This window comes from Thamnophis elegans, chromosome 7 (genome assembly GCF_009769535.1).
Source record: "Thamnophis elegans isolate rThaEle1 chromosome 7, rThaEle1.pri, whole genome shotgun sequence".
Lineage (NCBI taxonomy): Eukaryota > Metazoa > Chordata > Lepidosauria > Squamata > Colubridae > Thamnophis > Thamnophis elegans.
The window spans coordinates 79,570,837-79,590,583 of record NC_045547.1 but is presented as its reverse complement, the minus strand read 5'-3'; the positions used below and the strand labels follow the sequence as shown (position 1 = coordinate 79,590,583).

Sequence of the window (19,747 nt, the reverse complement as noted above, 5' to 3'; positions counted from 1 at the left end):
TGGCTGAGGAATTCTGGGAGTTGAAGTCCATATGCTGGTTGAGAAAGTCTGGAAGTTAAAGCCCACAAGTCTACATGATGGTTGAGGAATTCTGGGAGTTGAAGTCCACAAGTCCACATGATGGCTGAGGACCTCTGGGAGTTGAAGTCCATATGCTGGTTGAGGAAGTCTGGGAATTGAAGCACACAAATCTACATGTTGGCTGAGGAATTCTGGGAGTTGAAGTCCATATGCTGGTTGAGGAAGTCTGGGAGTTGAAGTCCATATGCTGGTTGAGAAAGTCTGGAAGTTAAAGCCCACAAGTCTACATGATGGTTGAGGAATTCTGGGATTTGAAGTCCATAATTCAATTTGCTGACTGGGAAATTCTGGGAGTTGAAGTCCATATGCTGGTTGAGGAATCTGGGAGTTGAACCACATAAGTCTACAGGATGGCTGAGGAATTCTGGGAGTTGACGTCCATAGGTCCATGTGCTGGCTGAGGAATTCTGGGAGTTGAAGTCCACAAATCTATAAGTGGCCCAACTTGGAAAGCTCTGATTTAGCTGTAAAACCCTGGTTAACTTGGACAGCCAACCAGGTTCTCCCTCTTCCTTGAGACATTATATAAATCATGTCATCTAAATACACGATGAGCATTTAACCTGTTGGCAGCACATTATTTAAGTATGATAGGTTCTCCATCCAACTCCAGCCAAGCATTTATGTCACTTTTGATAAAAAGCGAAGAGCCATGGTTTTAGGTGTCTGAAACGAGTAGGTGTCAGTGACTCAGAAGTATAAAATTAGAAGGATTTAGTGAAGGGATAATCGGCCATCCGCAATTTTTGATCCAGATTTTCCCAGGCAGGTTCACAAGTATCAGGTTCCACTGTTTCAAGTTTACCATAGCTTAATTGTAGTTAAATCTTTATATATTTGGTTTGTTTATTTATTTGTATCCTACCTTCCTTATTTTTACAAATAAGGCAACGAACATATCTGATACCACCTTCCTCTTCCTCTTTTCCCCACAACGACAATCCTGTGAGGTGGGTTGGGCTCAGAGAGAAGGATTGGCCCAAAGTCACCCAGCTGGCTTTCACGGCTAAGGCGAGACTAGAATTCACTTCTCCTGGTGATTGGCTCAAAGTCACCCAGCTGGCTTTCATCTAAGACGAAACTAGAATTCACATTCTCCTGGTGATTGGCCAAAGTCATCCAGCTGGCTTTCATAACTAAGGTGGGACTAGAATTCACATTCTCCTGGTGATTGGCTCAAAAATCACCCAGCTGGCTTTCATGGCTAAGGTGGGACGAGAATTCACATTCTCCTGGTGATTGGCCCAAAGTCACCCAGCTGGCTTTCATGGCTAAGGTGGGACTAGAACTCACAATCTCCTGATGATTGGCCCAAAGTCACCCAGCTGGCTTTCATGGCTAAGGTGGGACTAGAAGTCACAATCTCCTGATGATTGGCCCAAAGTCACCCAGCTGGCTGTCATGACTAAGGTGGGACTAGATCTCTCCGTCTCTTGGTGATTGGCCCAAAGTCACCCAGCTGGCTTTCATGGCTAAGGCTGGACTAGAATTCACTGTCTCCTGATGATTGAACCAAAGTCACCCAGCTGGATTTCATGACTAAGGTGATACTAGAACTCACAATCTCCTGATGATTGGCTCAAAATCACCTAGTTGGCTTTCATGATTAATGTTGGACTAGAACTCACGGTCTCCTAGTGATTGGCCCAAAGTCACCCAGCTAAGTTTCACGGCTGACAGATTGTAGTTTGATTACGGTAACATTCGTCTTATATTAAAGCAAACCAAAATAACTAATTATTTCTAGCAACAGAGTCTCAGTCTGTCCCCTTTTATTCAGCACTGCCGTTTCTTTTGAGAAATTTTGTCGCGTAACATTTAACTTGTCTGTTTTTTGTTTTTGTTTTATTTTTTCCTAATCTTACGGTGCCTCTCGAAGTTCATAAGCTTCCCTTAAGAGAAAAAAAATGCTGATGGAGTAACTAGCTGTAGAAAATGTTTGCTTTAAGAGAGAGCCCTGACGTCTTGATTTTAGAAATAAAAATTACAGGCACCATTCTTTTCAAACGCCAGTAATATCTATTTATAGACCGAGGAATAAACTTCTTGTCTTCTGGTTTATTCATGAAGACACGTTTGTGTAATCATCCTAGCATTGCACCAAATAAAAAAAATATAAATATGCAGCTGCATAATCAATGGAGTGAAATGTTGATTAACACGCCTCACCCCCAATCTTGAGGAGAAATATAATTAATAGCTGTGTTAGTATCCGAGAAGGTATGTGAATAAGTCTGTCCATTCTGAGTCACGTTGATTTATCATGACTAAGTCATTATATCATAAACTTTCCATTTCAAAGCCTTATGAATAGAATAAGCATCTAGTCTGCCTCTCTGTTGTGGCCGGTTCCACCACAAAACCGCGTTCGACTAAAGGGCGCTCGACGAAACCACGTAGCTGACGTCATCACAGGGCGACAACAGTGCGGAGACAGAAGCACACTGTAAACGCTAAACCTAAAATTAACCCCTAGACCTAAACCTAACCCCCCTAAACCTAACCCTTAACCTAACCCTAAACCTAACCCTAAACTTAACCCTTAACCTAACCCTAAACCTAATCCTAACCCTTAACCTAACCCTAACCCTAACCCTTAACCTAACCCTTAACCTAACCCTAAACCTAACCCTTAACCTAACCCTAAACCTAATCCTAACCCTTAACCTAACCCTAAACCTAACCCTAAACCTAACCGTTACCTTAACTTGAATCGGCTTGCTTTCAAAGCGCTATTTAAAGCGCCCTTCTTTCTCCGCGCTCGCTGTTGTCGCCCTGTTGATGATGTCAGCAACGCGGTTTAATCGGGCGCACTTTAGTCGAGCGTGGTTTTGTCGTGCCACAGTTGTGGCCCCCCCAACCAGAGACAGTGAGGAGGTTGGGGAGGAAGATGGGCCAGTCCTGGTGTCTGGGGAAGGCTCAGATGAGGGCTCTGCGTCGGAGGCAGAGAGGGGGCCAGAGCCATAGACCAGTTATCAGCTGCCTTCAGAGTCAGACATCACTGAGGCAGAAGAACAGCTGGAGCCTGTTCCCGATGTGCGCATGCGCAGAGCTGCCAGGAGAAGGGAACAGCTAAGGAACAAGGATCGACTCAGGAGTAAAGCCACAGGTGGACGGTGAATGGCCCCTCCCGTAGGGAATAAAGAGAAGCGAAAGGGGAGTGGAGTTTGCAGGAGACAATTAGTTCAATTCATTCGGGTAAAGATCTATTCCTGAATTCTTGCCAAGTAATTGCTGCTACGGCATGGAGTTTGGAAGATATCAGCCTGGCAGCTCTCCAAGCCTGATAAAAGTCTGTTGTTGTGAAATCTAATGAGAAACTCTTTGCTGGAGAGGAATTCCCTTTAACCTGGAGCTGGAGCCTGTTCCCAGTGTGTGCACGCGCAGAGCTGCCAGAAGAAAAGAACAGCTAAGAAATCAGGGTCGACTTGGGAGTAAAGCCATGGGTGGACGGTGATTGGCCCCTCCATAGGAAATAGCAATAGCAATAGCAGTTAGACTTATATACCGCTTCATAGGGGTTTCAGCCCTCTCTAAGCGGTTTACAGAGTCAGCATATTGCCCCCAACAACAATCCGGGTCCTCATTTCACCCACCTCGGAAGGATGGAAGGCTGAGTCAACCCTGAGCCGGTGAGATTTGAACAGCCGAACTGCAGAACTGCAGTCAGCTGAAGTAGCCTGCAGTGCTGCATTTAACCACTGTGCTTAATAAAAGAGGAGAGAAAGGGGAATGCGCTTTTGCAGGATACAATTTGTTTGTTAGTTTGTTAGTTCGTTTCAGGAGTGTAAAGATCTGTCCGTGAATCTCCGAGACTCTGTGCCAAGTCTTTCCTTGCACAGCAATGCGCTTAGAAAATATTTACATGGCAGCTTTCCAAGCTAGATAAGGTCTGTGATCATAAGTTCACCTTTGAAAGACTGTTGACCAGGCCTTATCTAAATGTGAATGAGAGGAATTCACATTTGTTTAATAAAAGGGTTTTTGGGGGGGACCAGGAATCTGCCTCCTGCCTTTTAGGGGAAACCAAGGTCAGAACACTCTCTTATCTCCTTTGATGGCTCCCTTCTTATATGACACTTTTAGATACAGGCTGTTCTCGACTTACAACAGTTCATTTACTGACCGTTCAAAGTTACCACGGCAGCGGGGGAAAAATGGCTTACGACCGTTGCCGCTTCCCCGTGGGCAGGTGATCAAAATTCAGATGCTTGGCAACTGACTCTTATTTATGATGATTGCAGTTTCCCGCGTGTTAGGTAAGCTCCCCGTTGGGGGAGCGAGTGCGTTCAAAGAAGCGTTGTGAGAGTTGTGTTGGAGAACACACAAACCAGCATACAGAGACACTGCAGTTTAAATAGGCTTTTACTTTCGTGGAAATAGAGGTATCAGAGTCCATCAAACAATCCAAGTCATACACGGATAAGACAGTCAGTCATCAATGTCTTCCAGTTAAGGGATAATCCAAATAACATAGTCCATAATCATACAAACAGTCCGGTACTCAAAGTTTGCTAGCAGTTCCAAAACTTACAATAGCTGACAGCACTTTCTAACAGCCAGCTTCCAAAAACACTCAGATCAGATCAGCCCAGCATCTAACAAACAGAGAGCTAACCACTGCGCCACCTCGGCTCTAAGGTGGTTAGTCACTTTTTCTGCTCCCGTTGTAACTTTCAACGGTCATTAAATAAACTGTCGTAAATCAAGGACCACCTAACACTCATCCCCCAGAATCTAAATTAGTTTCTTCTTCTTCTTTATTTCGGCCTTGACTTATTTGGACTTGATCTGTTCTTTATTTCTATCATTCGGGCAAGTTATTGAACTCGCCATAATAGTATAGTCTTTATTGTCATTGTACAAAATAAATACAACGAAATTGGTTCTAAGTTGTATTTTTGCCTTTGCACAACCATTCTGTGTATTTCTCATGTTGTTGAGAAGACCAACTATTTTTTTAATAGCTGTTCCGTTTTTGATAAGATGCACGTTGCGCGAAATAATTCCCCCCCCTTACTTCCCCGTCTCTTTCTGCGCGTTGTTGCTGACGTCTTGATTCTTAGCAGGTTCGAAGATAATGAAATTAGCCCAGCTACGAATACACACACACAACATTAATCATCAATATCTTCCGCAGCACCATCCAAATTGCGCCTGGTGGACCTGGAAGAAACATAACAGAAATTTTTCCTCCCTTGGGTGGATAATCTGATTTTTCCTTCGACACGTAATCACTTTAATTTCTATAGGTTCTCCGTCTTGTTCATTATTGTTGTTGTTAGTTGCAAAAGCCGTGTCCGAACCATCGCAACCCCATGGACCACGTTCCTCCAGGCCTTCCTGTCCTCTACCATGGAGTCCATTGATGCTCACGCCGACTGCTTCGGTGACTCCATCCAGCCACCTCCTTCTCTGCCGTCCCTTCTTCTTCTTTTGCCCTCCATCGTTCCCAGCATGAGGCTCTTCTCCAGGGAGTCCTTCCTTCACATCAGGTGGCCAAAGTCTTTGAGTTTCCTCTTCAGGATCCGACCTTCTAAAGAGCAGTCAGGGTTACCTCCTGTAGGACTGACCGGTTGGATGGCCTTGCAGTCCAAGGGACTCAATGCAGAAGTCTTCTCCAGCACCAGAGTTCAAAGGCCTCCATTCTTTGACGCTCAGCCTTCCTTATGGTCCATCTTTCACAGCCATCCATTGCAACTGGGAAAACCGCAGCCTTGACTAGACACACTTTAGTTGGCAGGGTGACATCTCTGCTTTTTAGGATGCTGTTGGAAGATCTGGAAAAACCCTAATCTCTGAAAGTTTCCCGGTTTTCCCCACCCAGCTGAAAGTTCAAGATCTTGCTCCCATATCTACACGTCCATCATATGGTCCAATCTCCCATTCCCATGCTGGCAGCTTCCTCCCATCCAGTTCCGGCCAGGTGCAGAGGTGCAGAGACAAAGGATAATGACCTTGGCTTTCTAGAAAGAATGTTGTTATGGCTACATAGCATCTCACTCCTTACAGTCCCCCCTCCCATTTTCCCACATAGAAAAGGCATAGTAGAATAATAGAAAGTGTGGCAGGCCAAAGATCCAAAACCAAAGATGGCTGCCGGCCTGACACTGTCTAGATTTGCCTTGTTCATTACATTCAGAATAATTGCATCTTCAAAGCAGGAAGGCACTCACTGAAATTGATGCCACAAACCGAGGATTGCCTTTGGATCCAGCATTAATTATTACAGCATAATTGAGCCAATGGTTAATGCAAATGATAAACTAGTTTGTGTGTGCGGGGGGGTGGGGGTTTCCCGACAAGCACGAGTTGAACAGTGGGCCTGCTCTAATAGTTTTGACTGTTTACTGGAATATATCAAGGGTTTTGAAGACTTTTTAGTAACAGGTACTGTATTTTTCGGAGTATAGGAACTGGAGTATAAGACGCACCAAGTTTTTGAAGAGGCAAATAAAAAAAAAAGGTTTTGCACTCTGCAGACCTCCCAAAAATGGCCCGTTTTTCGCGGAAACGGGCCCGTTTTTTGCCAAAAAAGGGCATGCATAGCCTTTAGGAGGCTTATAAAGTGCTCCTGGGGGCTGGGGGGGGGCAAAAACGAGCAAAAAACAGTCTGTTTTTCACTCATTTTTGCCCTCCCCAACCCCAGGAGCACTCTGGAAGCCTCCTAAAGGCTATGCACGGCCGTTTTTGCAAAGGGGGCAGGCTAAAAATGCTGTATAAGACGCACCCAGATTTTTACCCTTTTTTTAGAGATAAAAAGGTGCGTCTTATACTCTGAAAAATACGGTAGTTATTAAAAATAGATGCAGGTAGTTTTGATTACCACAGTTACTTCAGGGATTATTCAAAGACACAACGGCATTGAAAATAGTGACTTGTGGCCGTTTTGCACACTTGGGAACCCTTGCCGCATCCCCATAATCACGGTCATAATTCAGAGGCTTGGCAACTGACTCGTATTTATGACGGATGCAGTGTCCCGGGGGGTCATGTGATGGCTTTTGCGATCTTCTGACAAGCAAAGTCAATGGGAAAACCAGATTCGCTTAACACCCGTGTAACCTAATTAACAAGCACAGCGATTCACTTAACAACTGTGGGCAAGAAAGGTCATAAAGGGGACCCTTTACAACTGTCTCGCTTAGCAACGGAAATGTTGGGCTCAACTGGGCTGGTAAGTCGAGGGCTATCTGCATTTTAATCATATCCCAGATTTGGGGGGAAATGTGGGATTTCACGTGTGTGCTGTAATTGATATGCTGAGAACATTAGGGAAATCACCTTAAATTGTGTAAAATAAGGAGGAGGAGGGGAGGAAGGAGGAGGAGCAGGAGGAAGAGAGGGGAGGGAGGAGGAGCAAGAGGGGGAGGAGCAAGAGGAAGGGGGGAGGAGGAGCAGAAGAGTGTGAAGGAGAAGGAGCAGGAAGAAGAGGAGGAAGAGCAGGAGGAGGAGGAGCAGGAGTGGAGGAGCAAGTTGAAGGGAGGAGGAGCAGGAGGGGGAGAAGCAAGTTGAAGAGAGGAGGAGCAGGAGGGGGAGGAGCAAGTTGAAGGGGAAGGAGAAGGAGGAGCAGGAGGGGAGGGAGGAGAAGCAGGAGGGGAGGCCCAGGAGGAAGAGAGGGGAGGAGCAGGAGGAGGAGAGAGGAGTAGTAGCAGAAGGGAGGAGGAAGAGGGGAAGGAGGAGGAGGAGAGGGGAAGAGGAGCAGAAGGAAGAAAGGGGGAGGAGCAGGCGAGGGAGGAGCAGGAGGAGGAGGGAGGGAGGAAATGAGAATGAGCAGGAGGAGAGAGGGAGGAGCAGGAGGAGGAGCAGAAGGGGAGGAGAAGCAGGAGGGGGAGGCCCAGGAGGAAGAGAGGGGAGGAGCAGAGGAGGAGAGAGGAGTAGTACCAGAAGGGAGGAGGAAGAGGGGAAGGAGGAGCAGGAGAGGGGAAGAGGAGCAGAAGGAAGAAAGGGGGAGGAGCAGGAGGAGGAGGGGAGGGAGGAAATGAGAATGAGCAGGAGGGAGAGAGGAGCAGGAGGAGCAGAAGGGGAGGGAGGAAAGCAGGAGGGGGAGGCCCAGGAGGAAGAGAGGGGAGGAGCAGATGAGGAGAGAGGAGTAGTAGCAGAAGGGAGGAGGAAGAGGGGAAGGAGGAGCAGGAGAGGGGAAGAGGAGCAGAAGGAAAAAGGGGGAGGAGCAGGAGGAGGAGGGGAGGAGGAAATGAGAATGAGCAGGAGGGAGAGAGGGAGGAGCAGGAGGAGGAGCAGAAGGGGAGGGAGGAGAAGCAGGAGGGGAGGCCCAGGAGGAAGAGAGGGAGGAGCAGAGATGAGGAGAGAGGAGTAGTAGCAGAAGGGAGGAGGAAGAGGGGAAGGAGGAGCAGAAGGAAGAAAGGGGGAGGAGCAGGCGAGGGAGGAGGAGGAGAGGGAGGGAGGAAATGAGAATGAGCAGGAGGGAGAGAGGGAGGAGCAGGAGGAGCAGAGGGGAGGGAGGAGAAGCAGGAGGGGGAGGCCCAGGAGGAAGAGAGGGGAGGAGCAGATGAGGAGAGAGAGTAGTAGCAGAAGGGAGGAGGAAGAGGGGAAGGAGGAGCAGGAGAGGGGAAGAGGAGCAGAAGGAAGAAAGGGGGAGGAGCAGGAGGAGGAGGGGAGGGAGGAAATGAGAATGAGCAGAGGGAGAGAGGGAGGAGCAGGAGGAGGAGCAGGAGGGGGAGGCCCAGGAGGAAGAGGGGAGGAGCAGAAAGGGGAGAGAGAGGAGGAGTAGCAGAAGGGAGGAAGAGGGGAAGGGAAGAGGAGCAGAAGAAAGAAAGGGGGAGGAGCAGGAAAGGGAGAAGCAGGAGGAGGTGGGGGGGGAGGAACTGAGAATGAGCAGGAGGGAGAAAGGGAAGAACAGGAGGATGGGGAGGAGGAGAGACTGTGGGATATTAACATTTCATTGCCCCACTAGGTAACATCATCATTGCTAGAAGGGGGTGAAGTTTTGCAGAGCGGAGGAGGTGGAGGCATCTGAATACAAAATGCAGAACAATAATAAGACCATGTGTAGCAAAATAGGATAATGCAAATTATATGTCACCTTTATCATTGCCTCCCATCCAATCCAAATACCCAGATCTCAATCGTAACTGTTTTGTTCAGATAAAGGCCTGTATTATCTGTAATATTTGGCTTCTGACCGCATGTGAAATATGTCATTTTAATGCGAGGATCCCAGAAGCTGTTCATCTAATCTGTAATCCAGGATTCTGATCTCTCTCTCTCTCTCTCTCTCTTTTCATATAATTGACATTCAAATCAGAAATGGAAAAAAAGCAGCTTAAAATGGAGTTTTTTCTTCCTTTTTTCTTCTTAGCTGGCCAGAATATCCAGGATTTTATAGCACATGACATTGTAGATTGAAGCGAAGGATCCCTGCGATTGCACAAATTGGGCAATTATGTAACATAAATTACATATGTTCCAATGTACAGACACATCCTTCTTCCTGTAGCTCCTTAAGTGAAGCCACTACAGAGAGCTGCAAAGCAATGTGACTTATGCAGCACCTGCCCACATGTCTTACATGCTACAGCCTGAGCATACTAAAAATGGGTGGAAAATCAGATGGTGCAAAAAAGAAAGATAAAGTATTTAGATAGGAGCAATTGCTTACAAAACTAATATAAAAGATTAGATAAACATAAATATTGAGTTCACGGCAAAATGGAAGATTTCATACGCAAAGGAATACGAAATCTTATTTGAAAGAATATGGTGGAATTTCCAGTAACATTTCAAATCTTCTGCACATTTGGAATGAACAAACAAATATATGTATAAATAAAAACAACCCAGTGTTGTTGGCCAGATATTTATTTATAGGGGGAAAATACCCGGACCAAACGTAATTTCTAATGTTGGATTTTCCCCCTTTCCAGAGGGAGCCTCCTTGTGGAGTACTATGAAGCCATACATGGCAACTCCACTGCGCTGTACAGTAGAAGCTATTTTACGACCGTACAGTAGAAGCCATTTTAAGGCACAACAGGCTGTATCTTAACAGAAAACACATCCCAAGGGTGTTAGGGGTGTCTTACCCCACAGTATTTGTTTCCAGAGAGTAAGTCATCTGTGTACCAAGTTTGGTTGAAATTGCTTGAGGCATTCTAGAGTTATGCTGGAACACACACACCACACAAACACACCAACACACACACATACACACAGCCATTTTTAGATAGGTAGGTAAGTAGGTAGGTAGGTAGGTAGATGATAGGTGGTAGGTAGGTAGGTAGGTAGGTATATAGATAGATAGATAGATAGATAGATAGATAGATAGATAGACAGACAGACAGACAGACAGACAGACAGACAGACAGACAGACACGAAGATAAGATGCATTTCAAATAACATGCCTCTGTATTTAGGTTTGATAACATATAGTATATTTCCATGTGCTACATTAATGCAATTTAGCTAAAAAGCCAAATGGGTTAGTCATTCAACCGGAAACCACCCTCATGAAGTTGTTACACGCCAATATAAAACAAGACTGATTAATCCGAGCAGGAAGCAAAACTTGGCGTGAGCTTGGAACAATTGCAGCCCCGTCGACGCCGGAGGCGAATCTCTTGCTAAAAAGTTGATTCCTCGTTTCTTGATTCTCGGTTTCTTTCTCTGCTCTAGAACCCTACTCAAGAAGGAACCGCTCTTCAGGTTGTCCACAACCTCGGAACATTGAAAGTTACGATCGCGAACGTTGTGGAGGGATATTGCCACAGCCCTTGGAGGAGAACGTGAGGAGCGCTCTGATTTTAAAGTTTGACTCAGCCCTCTCAATCAGCTAGAGGTACCACGCGTTGTGTTATTTGGCTATATGAGGGCTTTCTAATTTGATATCTCGCACTAAATGGGGTATTAACAGCGGGGCTGTACGGGTTTGGGGGTACGTTAGCTAAGGATCTGCCCAATTCAGCGAACCTGCAACTCCCCACCCCTGGCTGCCTCCCCCTCCCGAAGGAGTCTCCACGCGGCCTGTTTGGGATGCTAGGTAAGTACAGGGCCCCGTGCAGAGGCTCGGGGAAGGTGAAAAACGGGCCCTCCCATAAATTCCAGAAGGCCAGAGGCAGGCCCGTTTCTGGTCTCTCCGGAACCCAGGGGAAGCTGTTTTCGCCCTCCCGCCAGCTCGAGGAAAGCCTCTGGAGCCTAGAGAGGGCAAAAAATGGGCCTCCCAGAAGCTCCGGAAATCGGGAAATGGACCTGTTTCTGGCCTACGAGGGCTTCGGAGCCCAGGGGAGGCCATTTTCACCCTCCCGGAGGCTCGAAGAAAACCTCCAGAGTCTGAGGAGGACATTTTTACCCTCTTGGGGGCTCAGGGAAAGCCTCCGGAACCTGAGGAGGAAATTTTTACCCTCCGGAGGCTCGAAAAAAGCCTCTGGAGCCTGAGGAGGACATTTTCACCCTCCCGGAGGCTCGGAAAAAGCCTCTGGAGCCTGTGGAGAACATTTTTACCCTCCCGGAGTCTCGGGGAAAGCCTCTGGAGCCTGAGAAGGACATTTTCACCCTCCCGGAGGCTTGGGAAAAGCCTGGAGCCTGAGGAGGACATTTTTTACCTCCCAGGGGCTCAGGGAAAGCCTCCAGAGCCTGAGGAAGACATTTTACCCTCCGGGGGCTCAGGGAAAGCCTCTGGAGCCTGAGGAGGACATTTTTACCCTCACAGAGGCTCGGAAAAGCCTCTGGAGCCTGAGGAGAATATTTTACCCTCCCGGGGACTCAGGGAAAGCCTCTGGAGCCAGAGGAAGACATTTTCTACCCTCTCGGGGGCTCGAGGAAAGTCTCTGGAGCCTGAGGAGGACATTTTTTATCCTCCCGGAGGCTCGGAAAAGCCTCCGGAGCCTGTGGAGGACATTTTTACCCTCCGAGGCTCAAAAAAACCCTCCACCCCCGCGCACCGTGGTATAAGAGGCCGATTAGGCCACGCCCACCACGGCCACCCCACCCAGCTCCCGGTCAGCGAACCCATTGCTAAAATTTCTGAAGCCTACCTCTGGTTATTATGTAGGTAGTCCTCGACCTACGACCATTTGTTTAAAGACTTAGAAGAGCTTTTAAAAAGTGGAATACAGAATGTAGAATATCATTGTTGGAAATCTATGGAGATTCTCAGTTGCCCCAAAGGTTCTTCTTCCTTTTTTTCAAGAGGCAACTGGACTTCCTGGTTTTCCTTTGAAAGCGTTTTGCTCCTCATCCGAGAAGCTTCATCGGCTCTGACTAGATTTATATGCCGGCTGCAATGAACACAGACTTATCCCCATCCAGTCCGAACTGAAGAAGAAGCTTCTTGGATAAGAAGTGAAACATCTCCAAAGAAAAAAGAGAGAGTCCAGTTGCCCCCTTGGGGAATAAAAAACCTTTGGGATGATGGGAAGGGGCCTTGGAGGTCTTCTAGTCCAACCCCTTGCTCAAGCAAGGAAAAATGGCTCTCCTATCTTTTCTTAAAAGCCTCCAGTGATGGAGCATCCACAACTTCTGGAGGCCAGCTGTTCACTGGTTAATTGGTCCTCACTGTTAGGAAGTTTCTCCTTAATTCTACATTGCTTCTCTCTTTGATTCGTTTCCATCCGTTGTTTCTTGTCTTGGCTTCGGATGCTTTGGAGAACATCTCCAAATAGATCAAATATTGTCCAATGAGACAGTTGCCAAGCAGCTCAATTTTGATCACGTCACCATGGGAGTGCAGCAGTGGGCTTTAAGTGTGGAAAACAGTCACAATTCACTTCTTTCACTGTCATAATTTCAGACCGTCACCTGAATGGAACTGTTGTAAGTCAAGAAAATGCCTGTGCTTAATATATTTCACCACAATTCCTCATTCTTTCCAGACTTCAAGTCACATTAACAAGGATAGTAATAAAAAGGTTGAAATGCAGTGCATTTTGAGTTCATTTAGCTGGGATTTGAACCGGGGCCTCTAATTTTAGCTAATAGAATATCCTACATTGTGGAGAGCGCATTATACCGAAACCGCTTGTAATCTTAGCCTTTAATCTGACATTAAATATGGATGAAGGAAAAGAGAAATTACACACAGTGGAGCCTTGGCATTTTTATTGCAAAAGCAGTGAAATGAAATTTCACGCTGAATTATTGATAGAGGTAAGGTACCGTTCTTATAATTTAAACCGAACTTTATTACTGCGTAGTGAAATTGGGGTCCCTTAACTTTTAACTGGGGACCAGCAGGGACCTAATGTCAGCGTTCCAAGTATCATGTAGAATAAATCAGAGTCCAAGGCAAAACGATCCTTAAAGTTCCAATTTAATAAAGCAGACATCTTAGCAGATCTGTGTTAATCCCAATTCTGGAAATGACACCAGAATCCAACCCAATTAAAAGTTCATGGTCTTGTCCCCCACACCCACAATCCATCACATGGTCCAATCTTCTTCTTCCACGCTGGCATCACACCCCAAGCTGCTTCCGGTCAGGTGTAAAAGTCCGGAGACAAAAGATGACCTTGGCTTCTAGAAAAGAATGACAACAATACATTCCACAATCCTACTCCTGTCTCTTCCCGTCCCCTCCCATCGACTATACTAATGAAACAGCATAATGAAATAAGAGAAAGTGTGGCAGGCCAAAATTCTAAAAGGAATATAATTGCAGGCCTGACACCTAATTTATCTTGGACTAACATGTCTGAAGGTTAGAAATGGAGATGGCAGAGGTGGTTATTGGATGTTGGTGTAAGGAGCTCTTGCACCCCATCATATACAGTTAGAGTCAGGGGTGGGATTCAGCCAGTTCAGACCGGTTTGGGCGAAACCAGATATCAATTTACATCTGGTTAGCTGAACCGTTAGCTGCAAGGATGGGCTGGCCATGCCCACCCACTCCACCCCTCCCCAGGAGTCTCCACGCGGCCCGCGCGGAGGCTCCAGGAGGCCAAAAATAAGCCTCCCGGAAGTCTGGAACCGGTTTGTTTCCAGCTTCCGGAGGGCTTCTGGAGCCTAGGGCAGGCCATATCACCCTCCCGGAGGCTTGAGAAATGCCTCCAGAGCAGTGTAGGATTCAAAACTGTTTACTACCGGTTCTGTGGGTTGTAGCTTGCTAGGTGTGGCTTGGTGGGCGTGGCAGGGGAAGATTACTGCAAAATCCCCATTCCCTCCTGATCAGCTGGGACTCGGGAGGCAGAGAATAGATGGGGGGGGCCAGTCAAGGGTGGTATTTACCGGTTGTCCGAACTACTCAAAAGTTACGCTACCGGTTCTCCAGAATGGTCAGAACCTGCTGAATACCACCTCTGCTCCAGAGCCTGGGAAGAGCAAAAAAAGAACTTCCTCCTGGAAGTTCCGGAAGTCCGGAAACGGCCCCATTTCAGGCCTCTGAAGGCCTCCGGAGCCCGGGGGAAGGCTGTTTTTGGCCCTCCCGGAGGCTTGAGAAAAACCTCCAGAGCCTGGGAGGGCGGAAACAAACCCTCCCCCCCCCACTGTGGTGCAGGAGGCTGAGTAGGCCATGCCCACCACAGCCACGCCCACCCAGCAACCAGGCAGGAAGAACCGCTTGCTAAAATTTTCAACCCACCCTGGTTCTAGTCCTCGATTTTACAACCACAATTGGGTCCTGAATCTCTGTTGCTCAGCGAGGCGTCGTGAGCAGGTTTCGCACCACGGTACGCCCGGCCTTGCCAACACGTCACTTTTCTTCAGTGCCATTGTAACTTTGAACGGCCGCTAAATGAATGGTTATAAATGGAGGACTACCTTTAGGGGAAATTGTAGTTGGCTGGGTTTAAACCTTCGTCTTTTGTTTCATTGTTAACTAGGTGCCAGGTCCTAGGAGACCCTAAGTTTCAGCGGCAGATTTCACTGGTGTGGTTTCATGCCACCTTTGTGGATTTGGCAGGAATTAAAACACAATCGTGATTTATTTACTGCCCTCTCTAAGCGGTTTACAGAGTCCAGCCTTTAACGGTGAGAGCAATCAACCAATGCCTTCAGAAGTGTTTTAAGATACTAGGCAGCTACTTGTCTGACATGGGACAAGGTCTCCTGCTTGAGCAGGGGGTTGGACTAGAAGACCTCCAAGGTCCCTTCCAACTCTGTTATTCTGTCATCCTTGCAGGCAAGCCCAAATCCTCTCTTTTATTCTGTGAGCTTCTTGCTTTTGATCTGCGCGGCAATTAAACGTTCAAAACGTGCATATTTTGTGTAAGCTTTTCAGAGAAGGATTAAATTTTTTTTAAACACCTTTAGGTGGCCCCGGCCGAGCAGCTATGCCCACCCCAGGAAATACAGCAGCCTTCCGAGCAGCGCTCTGGATGAATATGGAGAAATTGATGGATCAGATCTGTGCGGCTTGCGGACAGGTATCTGGTCACTCAAACCTCCTTTCCTTGGTTTGCAGCCTCCATAAACATCTCAATAACTTCAGGTGGTGTATCTTGTTATTTTTCCAGGTGCAACATCTCCAGAAGGTCTTGTCGAAGAAACGAGATCCGTGACCCATGTGTGTTTCATCGATGAATTGGCCAAGGTGAGATTTCTAGCTGCTTATTCTGACCTGGGCTTCCAAGATCATGAAGCCGATAAAACCTCCTCCTGATAAAACCCCTTTTATTTAGTTTAAAGGGAATTCCTCTCCAGCAAAGTCCCGGCCAACAGTCTTTCATGATTTCACAACCACAGACCTTTATCAGGCTTGGAGAGCTGCCAGGCCGATATCTCCAAACGCCAAGCTGTAGCAGCAATTACTTGGCAAGAAGTCAGGAACAGAACTTCACCCCAATGAATTGAACTAATTGACTCCTGCAAACTCCACTCCCCTTCCACTCCTCTTTATTCCCTCTGGGAGGGGCCATTCACCGTCCACCTGTGCCTTTACTCCCAAGTCGGCCCTTGTTCCTTAGCTGTTCCCTTCTCCTGGCAGCTCTGCGCATGCGCACATTGGGAACAGGCTCCAGCTGTTCATCTGCCTCACTGACGTCTGACTCTGAAGGCAGCTGATAACTGTTGGACGACCTGCCCCCCTCCTGCCTCTGACCCAGACCCCTCATCCGAGCCTTCCCCAGACTCCGGGACTGGCCCATGTTCCTCCCCAACCTCCTCACTGGCTGAGTTTGCCACTAGCTCTGCTGGCGGGCCACCACAGCCTAAATACAGATTGTTGTTGGCTTAAGCCTAAAACCGAGCCTAAAATTTCTGTTCAAGGAAGGCAGTTGCTAAGCAAGTTTTGCCCCGTTTTTGCAATGGTGATTCAGTTGTTAAGTGAATGGTGAGGTCATTAAGTTGATGCAGGAGGGGGTGCACAGGTAAACCCACCAGTGGCTGGCCAGGTTAGGTGGTCTTAATAGACTGGACCTTATAAATTCATATTAGCTCGGCTTTTCATTCTAGTGCCCTGGAGTTCCAAGTTGACTTTTAGCTGGAGTGAACTTTCTCTCCAACTTCCTCATAAGTATTAAAAATAGGGCTGAATAGTGTGGCAAGACCCTGTAAAGGAGGGGCACAGGAAGCCAGGCATGGGTGAGAGATAGAACAGAGGTAAAACTGCTGACAGCTTAAGACATTATAGGAACTTCTCTTTTTTGTATTTCTCCTATGTACTTTGCTGTAACATTCCAAGTGAACTTCCCCTTTTTGAAATGTCATGTTTGTCTCGTGTATGGAAACGCCTTGAGAATGCAGTGTGGAACACCGTGACCCGTCAAAACCGCGGTCCACAAAAGTGCGCTCGACGAAAGCGCGTCCGTGACGTCATCACAGCACGACGAAAAAATTAAAAATTGAAATAAAAATAAAATTAAAGCAAGCCGATTCACATAAAGGTAAGGGTTAGGTTTAGGGTTAGGGTTAGGTTAAGGGTTAGGGTTAGGTTTAGGGCGTTAGGGTTACGTTTAGCGTTAGGTTAAGGGTTAGCATTAGGTTTAGCGTTAGGTTAAGGGTTAGGTTTAGGGTTAGGTTTAGGGTTAGGTTTGGGGGGGTTAGGGTAAGGTTTTCGCTTAATTTTACATTTACCAATCACAGCGCGATGTTTTTGTCGCGCTGTGATGACGTCACGTACGCGGCTTTCGTCGAGCGCGCGCTTTGTCTACCCGCGGTTTTGTGGTGGAACCTGGAACACGGCATAAAATTAGCATCCTGAGCAGAGCCCAGGCAGTTCAGATTTTGGTGTGTGAACACGCTGAACTCGATGAATTCAATAAACCTGTTTCTCTCACCTTCGTGGTCTCAAGTCCTGGTCTTTCGTAAGTAGATACAAACCTCAATCTGCTGCAACAAAGTGAATCTGTTTCCCCCCCTCCCCTTTGATTGTGGGAAGGTTACAAATGGAGATCACATGAGCCAGGACCAGGGCAACTGTGCTGAGGACATGCCAGTTGCCAAGCATCCAATTTTGATCATGCGACCACGGGGGATGCTGCAACGGTCGTTAAGTATGAAAACCGGTCCCTTTTTTCAGTGCTGTTATGACTTCTCTCATACTGAGAGCTTCCGCACCAGAGACAAATTCCTTGTGTGTCCAATCAGACTTGGTCAATAAATTAAACAATTCTGTCTGTTTCTATTTATTTTCTGTTCTTGTTCCATTCTCTTCCTTTTCCATTTCATTCCGTATTTTCATTCTGTTCCTTTCCATCTATTCTATTCTATTCTATCCATGTTTTCTATTCCATTCCACTCCACTCCATTCCATATTTTCTATTCTGTTCCATTCCATATATTCTATTCCATTCCACTCTCTTCCATTCCATATTTTATCTTCTGTCTGTTCCATTCCATATATTCTACTCCATTCTATTCCATACCATATTTTCTATTCTGTTCTGTTCAATTCCATATTCTATTCTATTCTATTCCATGTTTTCTATTCCATTTCACTCCACTCCATTCCATATTTTCTATTCTGTTCCATTCCATTCTATTCTATTCCTATTCCTATTCCTATTCCTATTCTATTCCTATTCTATTCCATTCTATTCCTATTCTATTCCTATTCTATTCCTTCCCTTTTGATTCCATTTGATTCATTCCATATTCTATTCTATTCTATTCCATATTTCTATTCCATTCCCCTCCAATCCATATTTTCTGTTCTGTTCCATTCCATATATTCTATTCTATTCCATTCCATTCCATATTTCTGTTCTGTTCAATTCCATATATTCTATTCCTATTCCTATTCTATTCCATTCTATTCCTATTCTATTCCGATTCTATTCCTTTCCTTTTGATTCCATTTGATTCATTCCATATTCTATTCTATTCCATTCCATATTTTCTATTCCATTCTACTCTACTCTATATTTTCTAGTTCTGTTCCATTCCATATATTCTATTCCACTCCAATCCATATTTTCTATTCTGATCTGTTCCATCCATATATTCTATTCCATTCCATTCTATTCCACTAGTCCATTCCATATTTCTCTTCTGTTCTGTTCTGTTCCATATATTCTATTCCATTCCACTCTATTCTATCCTATTCTATTCTATTCCTTTCCTTTTGATTCCATTTGATTCATTTCATATTCTATTCTATTCTATTCTATTCTATCCTATCCCTTCCTATTGTATTCCCTTCTATTCTATTCCTTTCCTTTTGATTCCATTTGATTCATTCCATATCTATTCTATGCTATCTATTCTATCCTATCCCTTCCTATTGTATTCCCTTCTATTCTATTCCTTTCCTTTTGATTCCATTTGATTCATTCCATATTCTATTCTATGCTATGCTATTCTATTCTATCCTATCCCTTCCTATTGTATTCCCTTCTATTCTATTCCTTTCCTTTTGATTCCATTGATTCATTCCATATTCTATTCTATGCTATGCTATTCTATCCTATCCTATCCTATCCTATCCTATCCCTTCCTATTGTATTCCTTCTGTTCTATTCCTTTCTTTTTGATTCCATTCCATAGTCTATTCTATTGTATTCTATTGTATTCTATTCTATTTTATTCTCTATTCATTCCATAGTCTATTCCATTCCATTTTATTCTAAATGGTTGCAAGCCAACGTCTACCTCTTCATGCTTACAAAGATATATAATCATTTTTAAAATGATTGGTGAAGAAAGGGAACGGATGCTTTGCGTGACAGCCAAAAAGATATAACCGAGGAAGACTCAGAGATAAAAAAATTAAAAAAAAAAAAAAAAACATTGCCGGCTGCTTCGAGAGGTGCGGAGTGGTGATAAACTATGGCCACAGATTACCGAACCATTTTTAACTGCACACCTGGTGTTCAGAAAGCACCTCCCTGTTTAACGTTGCGAGGCGAAATGAGTCAGTTTTGCTCGCCTGGTGTCACAGTGTGATGTTCCGAAATGCGACTTGACAAGGCGGAAGATTTTCCCTGGCAGCGTTTGGTGGGTAAGGAATGTTCAAGCCACATTTTCCACCTCCCGGTTTTTTTTTTATTCCCCCCCCCCCCGATTCCCGTAGAAGCAGGTTGAACAGCAGATTGCAGCCACAGATGAGCAGCTGGAAGGGGTGTTTCCCCCCCCCCCAATTATTCTGGAATATAGAGACCCTCGGGAATGATTTTGGGGGAGCGGAGAGAGGGGTTGTAAGAAAGGGACAGTGACATGGAAACAAATTAGCACCTTCTTTTGCATTCAAGCGTGACAGATTTGGGGCCAAAATGCTGTGAGTGGCTGGGTTTTTTAAAATTATTTTATCTATAATAATTTTTTTATTGTTACTTTATC

The 19,747-nt window shown here is 45.8% G+C and overlaps 1 protein-coding gene across 1 annotated transcript in view; it reads left to right on the top strand.

Annotated features, from left to right (window-relative positions):
* COG5 (component of oligomeric golgi complex 5) overlaps positions 1–19,747 on the top strand; it is a 132,764-nt gene that overhangs the window by 67,571 nt on the left and 45,446 nt on the right. The window contains 4 exon segments of the mRNA XM_032221701.1: positions 10,715–10,877; positions 15,284–15,396; positions 15,487–15,526; positions 15,529–15,563. Coding sequence (XP_032077592.1) covers positions 10,715–10,877; positions 15,284–15,396; positions 15,487–15,526; positions 15,529–15,563 — 351 coding nt within the window.